The sequence below is a fragment of the Mustela nigripes genome, chromosome 9, assembly GCF_022355385.1.
Source record: "Mustela nigripes isolate SB6536 chromosome 9, MUSNIG.SB6536, whole genome shotgun sequence".
Taxonomy (NCBI): domain Eukaryota; kingdom Metazoa; phylum Chordata; class Mammalia; order Carnivora; family Mustelidae; genus Mustela; species Mustela nigripes.
This window is the reverse complement of record NC_081565.1, coordinates 82,652,125-82,659,501: the sequence shown is the minus strand read 5'-3', so window position 1 is coordinate 82,659,501 and position 7,377 is coordinate 82,652,125. Positions and strand designations below refer to the sequence as shown.

At 52.0% G+C, this 7,377-nt stretch overlaps 1 protein-coding gene across 1 annotated transcript in view; it reads right to left on the bottom strand.

The window, feature by feature from the left end:
• Window positions 1-4,647: 4,647 nt before the first annotated feature.
• The window catches only part of DMRT3 (doublesex and mab-3 related transcription factor 3), a 14,547-nt gene continuing 11,817 nt past the window's right edge, over window positions 4,648-7,377 (bottom strand). Inside the window, exon 2 of the mRNA XM_059412330.1 lies at window positions 4,648-6,333. Within this exon, the coding sequence (XP_059268313.1) occupies window positions 5,366-6,333 (968 nt within the window). The 3' untranslated portion in view covers window positions 4,648-5,365. The remainder of the gene's footprint in view (window positions 6,334-7,377) is intronic.

Genomic DNA, 7,377 nt, shown 5'->3' with positions numbered 1-7,377 from the left:
CTTGCCCTCTTAGCCAAACTCTCTGGGGCATCACACAATAGGCACAACCACCCATGGCAGCCAACGTCACCGTGGGCTCCCTGGAGGCAGAAGCCAGTGAGGAAGACCAGGGCTGGCTCAGGGAGTCCAGAGTCGCTGGTGAGCCAGAGCCCATGCAGATCGCCATGGTGGTTCTGGGTCCCAAGTCCTACCTACCAACCCTCCCCCCAGAGAAGACACCCCCCATCTGGTTCCACCCGCGGTAGCTGGGAGATACTGAGGCTCCTTCTCCTCCCCAAAGAACCTTCCACAGACCTTTGGAATCTTTCATTTTCGTTGCAGTGTAGGGGCACCTGGGTGGCAGCATCCAGGTCCTGATCTCAAGGCTGTGAGTTCAAGCCCTGCACTGGGCTCCACACTGGGTGTGGAGCTCACTTTAAAATAGAAGAAGAAGAAAGAGGAGGAGGAGGAGGAACAGGAAGAGGAAGAAGGAGAAGAAGTTGTTGTTGTTGAAGTTGTTGCAGTGTTAAGTACGGAGGAGGTCAGGCTCTAAAACAACCAAGCAGCCACTCAGGTCGTCTGGAGGTATGATTTTCTGTAGCTACTAAATTTACTTTTGGTTCAGTGCAGTGGCTTTGCCCGTGGGACACATGAAACTCTTGACACCGTCTAACAACCCCCACCCACTCTCAGAATCCAATCGCTTAAAAGTCTCCATTGTACTTTAGGAAAGCCACGACCCTTTTCATCGCAAATGACACTGGGGGGACACTAAAGGCACCTCACCGAACCGACGACCGGCAAGAGGCAAGATGGCCCCTTGCAAGCCTCTGCCCTCGGAGATTGGACTTCGCGGAGGATGCACTTGGAGATGATTTTTTTTTTCCGGTAATGACAACGTTCGGTCCCGCATAAGAAATGAAATTGAAGCATTGATCTTATTCTTCAAGTAGAGGATGGCTTCAATATGAAAATTAACATATAAATTTAGCATCCATCTTATTTTCAACTCACTTCTGCTGAGTAAATGCGCATATAAAGGATGAACGGCTGAAACAGTACGCCCTGAAATCAAGTCCATTTTTCAAACATGTCAGATCAGAGGCAACCAGTGCCTGTTTTCTGGGGACCCAACAAATGTTCCCAGGGTTCCCCCCTTCCCATCGCCTCCCACCAACCTAGCCACAGGGCCACTTGGGGACCTCGGACAATGAGTCCCGAAAGAGCAGACCCCATAACACATGACTGCTCCGAGGCACACCTCCTCCTCCGGTCCAATCTCTTTCTGTGAATCTTAAATGTTCTCAGGCTCTTAGAAGTCTGCAGTTAAATCCAACAGCCTGGACCAGGGGGTCCAGAATCCCTGCCCCTCTCCCAAGTCCCTGTCACCTGTCCAGGCACTCTGCTATTAATTTCAACCACAGCCACGTACCCAGCTGAGAAATGCCTTGCTTCTAGAAACGTCTGTGCAACTACTTTTGTTTTTCCCATCATCAAGAGCACTGATTTTTCACAGGAGGGCATCACCTCACACCTGTTAGAATGGCTTTTACAAAATAGACAAGAGAAACTACGTGCTGGCAAGAATGAGAAAAGAAGGGAGTCCTTGAGTAGCTCCGCTGGTGAAGGTCTGCCTTTGGCTCAGGTCCTTATCCAGTTATCCCTGGGTCCTGCCTGGGATCAACCCCACATCAGGCTGCCTGCTCAGCAAGAGGCTGCTTCTCCCGCTCCCTCTGCCCCTCCCCTGACTCATGCTCGCTCTCTCTGAAACAAATGAACAAAATATTTTCCAAAAAATTAAAATAAAATTTTGAAAAACAGAGCCCTTGTGCAACATTAGTAATTTGCAAACTGCTGCAGCGTCTCTGGCAAACAGGCTGGAATGGAAGCTCCTCACAAAACGGGAAACAGAGCTGCCCTGTGATCCCGCAATGGCCCTTGAGGGTACATTTCTGGAGAAGATAAGTCAGCATCCTGAATTGCCACTCCCTGTTCCCTGGAGCATTTTTCACAATAGCCAAGACATGGAAACAACCTAAGTGTCCCTCACTAGGCCCAGAGAGAAAGCAGATGTCACCTACTAACTGAAATACGCCTGTCCCACCAGGACAAGTACTGTGGGATCTCGCTTCTACATGGAACCTAAAAATCCAAACTCACGGAACCTGAGTAGAACCAGGCTTGCCACGGGATGGGGAGGGAGATGGGGACATGTGGGTCAAAGGAAACAAACTTATAAGATGAGAAAGTTCTGGATATCCAAGTGACCGCATGGTGACTATAGCTACACTGTACACTTGGAAGGTACCAAGAGAACAGGAGAGAGATGTTCTCTTTGATACGATGTTGTATGTCAATTCTATCTTAGTCAAACAGGGAGGGCTCGGGGAGGGAACTATTAATGTTTCTTACAACTCGGAGCTCCAGCTCCCGAGCGAAACCTATTTCCAGGTGTCACTAGTAAACTTGGAATCAGGGCACACCTGAAGGGCCGGCAGCCCTGGAGAAGCCCGGAGCCTTAAGCGGCAGCCTCCCTGAGGGAAAGGGGAGCGCATTTGTGCTAAGATCAGGTGCTTTGCCCATCAGGGGTTTCCAAAAACAGGCACTTCTGATCCCAAATGTGTCCTTGAGTCCAACATTAACCTTGGCCCTGAAGTTCCTTGAACTCCATGGAGGGCAGGAGTGAAGGATGCAGGCGTTTCAACCTCTCCCTCTGCCCCTTTAGGGCGCATGAACCTGAGAAGAAAACCTAAGGATGGGATGTTCTCCCGTCTGTGATTTAACACCTGGGGAGGACAATAAAAATGGAGGTGCTGAGGCTCTCTGAGATCCTGAATTCAACAAGCAGGGCTCAGGAATCTAAGCTAGAAGGGGAATCCTTGGGGCGCGGGGGGCACACTTGCAGACGAACCTGTAGAAGGTGACTGCCCACCCACACTCTTATCGTGGATGAACAAAGCATTTAAGACCAGCTTCTGGCCTGTCCTCACTAGTGGGGGGAGCCGGGAGGCCTGGTTTCCTGTGGATTAACAAGCCATGGCCAAGCACCCCAGAAGGAGGTGGCTGACTTGTTTCTCTTGTATGCGAAGGAGTAACTGAGCGCCCCTGGGCTACCGGTCGGAGCAGGGTGGTCTTCCAGAGCTGAGCTAGAATCTGAGAGGGGGCTCTGGCCACAGGACAGCGACTGTGGGACGCAGGATCTGAACCGATTTCTCCCATCTGACCCCCGACCACACTTACCCCCCCAAACAAGCAAGTCCTGCTTCAGAAGACTGTACAAGGATCGAACATACCTGCACTAGCCTAGGAGGTCGCTGCCTTACAGGTGACCCCACGCTGCCGGCCATTGTCGGGAGTCAGTAAGTTTGGAGATCTGCTGGGGGCGGGGCAATCGCGCTGGAGAGACACTGCACCTTAGGGCGGGGGCTGCTCCATCCGGGGGCCTTCACCCTGAAGAAGGAACAGCTGCAGACAGATTTCGTAGCCCCATGGGCTCAAGGGGACCTGCTACCGCTGTTGCTTGTTAAATGAATGCAGGTAAGCGTTTGAGACAAGCACGCCTTGGGAAATAGGCTCGGCCTGGGTAGGCCCAGGCGAGCCCAGCACCACGACATAAACTGTCCCAGACAACAGGGGTCCGACAGTTTTCTTCCTCAGTCCCTCACTTTCTTCCTTGACCCATAGGCTAATGTCAGGATACAACCCAAACAACAGGAGTATGTACCTTTAAACTCTCTGTTAGGGACTCATGTCCTTGAAACACATAGTAGTCGAATTAACATAAGATTTTTCCCATCAGAGATTCTCATTCCTAAAGTGTTCCATAGAAATAAAGATGAGATGGGGGGTTTTTGGGTCCTAAGTAGCTTTTGTATCCCTCTGGGACCCCTTCCGGGAGTGGCTGGCAGCTGATAGGAGCTCCTGCCCCCCAGCTGAGGGAGGAACTTAGGCCAAGACGACCTGCTGTCCTCCCTTCGAGACTGAAGCGCCCTTCGGACTCCTCTGGCCTTGGGAGCGCCTTCTGCATCCTCTTTCCTTCTCCTTCCACCTTTGTACGTTTACCGTGACTTAAGGGGTCATCCTTGCCTTCAGGCTCTTTGAAGAACAGACGTAGCAAGAGAAGTGGCTATAGTGGGGCACCACTGAGCATTATTGTTTAAAAACTCTCTTTTTAAAATAATCGGATCACGAATGCAAAAGCTAGGGAGCTCGATTAAAAGCAATGCTCACTCTCACCAAGCGCTTTCTCTGTGTCGGGCACAGTGCTAAGTACGTGCGCCTCACGGTGCAAATTGTTTCATTTTTACTTTTTTTGAATGGGACTCTCCACGATCATCCCTGCTTAGCTCGGACTCGCGCACAGGGGACTCGGGTAATAGCAGACCAAAAGCATTCTCTTACACAGGCGAGGCACTCACGACGCATCTGCTGGAGCAGCGGGAGGTGTGGAGGGACTGGACTGAGCTCTATTCTTAAACAGGAAATCCTCTTTCTGAACACAGCCCCCAAACTCTCATTCATATTTCTCAAGAAATGTCCCCATTCAACAGACCCCTGGGCCCCCCGATCCATGTGCTAGGAAGCAGCTTTTACATCAAATTGCTCTCTTTAGAGATCCTCTTTCCACAAGCAGAAATGACATAAACGAAGATCTTCTCCTTAGTTTATTATTTTTTTTTCCTAGAGCCCTCAGCATGCTACATTCACCTGACAAAGCTTAACCTTGTGTTCATTTCACAATACATTTCATGCAGTTCACAGCTGGGATGGGCTTTACACGGACATCACGCATGTTTCAGTTCAGCCACGTGGAAAGAAGAATTCTTAAAGGAGTTTGTCTCTGAAAACTGTCCGAGCCTACATAAGCACGTGAGCGGTTCACTCCCTCCTGAAGTGCAGCGTCTCTCTAAAATGCAAGAAGGAATTTTAGCATAAGAATATAAGGTCCATTTGCAACCGAAATCGCTTGCTTCCGTTTTTTACAGATCCTGAGGAATCCTCTTTCACAAAACCGCATTCAAGTATACTGTTTTGTCGGACATTCCGGGTCGAGTTTGGGAGCAAAGCGGGCCCCCAGCCTTCCCTCCCCAAATAAACCTTGCCGCTGGACCCGGCTTTCCCAAGACTATTCTTAGCATCAGACTCTCTTTGACAATAAACATTCAGCACTAAAGCCACAGAGCAGAGCTATTTGGCATTTTTTTCCCAACGAAGTGCAAGAAATTAAATAAGTTATGCTTTTTTATTGCTAAGGTATAGAATCAAGCACAGTCACTTTGTCAAACAGAAGGGAAGGGTGGACACAGAAGCGGCCTCTCCTGACGGGCCCGGGGTTCGAATGCACAGAAAAGGTCACCTGGTCACGCCGCCCCGCAGGGAGCGGCCTTTAGGAGGACGTGTTGAGTATTCTAGAGTCTGAGGAGTCGGACCTCTCGTCATAGTCCTCCTCGGTGTAGAGGGGCTGCTTGGCCACGATCGGGCAGCCGTCGTCGGGGATGGAGATGCGGGGGTCCTCCGGGGCGCGCGCGGGGAGGACCGGCGAGCTCCGGAAGACGCCGGCCGAGTTGGCGGGGAAGGGGCCCACGTACTGGGACCTCAGCTGGTACTGCTGCTGCAGGGTCATGGTGTTCCACAGGGTCACGTCGTTGGGCAAAAAGGGGCTCGACTGGTTCCTGGCCAAAGTATTCCGCAGCATCAGCGGGTAGCGGGGCGGCTGGGGAAAAGGATGCTGTAGGGGCACGGCCAAGGGGTTGGGGACAACGTTACTGGAGTCGGCCGAAAACCTCAGCGTGTCCGGGACCCTGAAGGCCGAGCCCACGGACCACTTGGAGGAGGAGATGGGGTAGGAGCTCAGGCTGTGTTCAAAGATGTGGCCGTTGGAGGGCAGCACCAGCCCCTCGGGCTCGGCGGCCCGGTCCGCGGCAGCCCCGGCGACAGAGGAGCGGCTGGACAGCAGGACCTCCACGGCGCTCACCAGGTCCCCGCCGCAGCCCTTCAGGATGAGCTCCAGCACCGTGGGCTTCTGGGCGGGGAAGATCTTTTTCAACACTTCCAGGGGCGGCCGGTTGGCCTTCAAGCTGAAGGGCAGGGACACGGTCCCCGAGGGGCCCTCGATCAGCAGGTGGTTCTGCTCCCCGTGGTACTTGGGGCTGTCCGGGCGGCTCTCCGGGTTGCCTCCGTTTTTCTGCACCGCGTAGCCCCCCTCGTCCACGGACACGATCTCGGGGCTCTCCGGGGTGAAGCAGCCCTTGCTTTTGGCCACATCTGGGGAGCTCCTCTGGTCCGCGTCTTTGTCGCTGAAGGTCTCCGTGTTGTCGGCCGAGCTGCTGTCCCCCAGCCGCTCTTCCGTCAAGTCTGAAAAGCAGAGAAGAGCTGGGTTAATCCTGCCCCGGTGTGCATGAAGAGGAACAGATGAGCTGGGGCAGAGCCGCACACAGGCCCGTTTGGAAGGGCGGATGCCACTGGGTGGGTATCAACACACGGAAGCCTTGCTTTATCTTTCCTTTTCTTTTTGTCCTTTCTTTAAGTCATCGCTACACCGAATGTGAAGCTTGAACTCATGACCCTGAGATCAAGAGTCACAGGCTCTCGGACTGAGCGAGGCAGGCACCCCCTGTTCCGAAAGCCTTTAAGAAGAATCCAAACCATCTCCTTGGCCAATGTGGGGGGAGGGGCAGACTACATAAAAATCTAAAAATTGGAATGATTTCTCAGACTGAGGTGCACAGAGAGGCTTGCCTTGAACACAGGACAGGGATCTGGTACCTATAACCATAAAAGATGTAGCTGTCATAGCAGTCACGATCTAAATAAGGACCTCTGCAGGTTTAGGGATCAACACAGCCCAGGGAAGAACGGGAAAATGAGCTCAGGTTTGTCTCCTGGTTCTTTTTCTGCGAACGAGGGGGCTGGTGTTACCCAGGGACGTCAGCAGCGGGTGCAGGACCCTTTATCCATAGAAGGGGATTTTCACATTATAAATGCATTTCCCATAGGCAGATTTTGCATTACACAGGTCTTGTGAACTGGTCCTATGTTTCTTCGGGTTACCTAGTACAATAACTAATCAGTAGAAGTGCCAGGAAGAGGCCTCTCTTCATTGAAATCTTTCTTACAAAGCCACTCCAGGGAGTGACAGACCTGACTTCCCCGCACCTTGCACTAAGGGTCAAGCAAAACCAGCTGTGAATTCTGAATGGCAGGGTAGGTCACAGGACAGGGAGGAAATGGCTGGAGAGATCTGTCAAACTGCACAGGGGACATGACCCACCCATGAAACAAGGAGCCCCTAACTCCAGGACTGTAGGGGTAAAGAGGTAAAACCATTTCATGAACTGTTTTATTAGTAAGGTTCATGGAAAGGATTGAAAGACACCTTCTTGAATTATACCAAAAGGC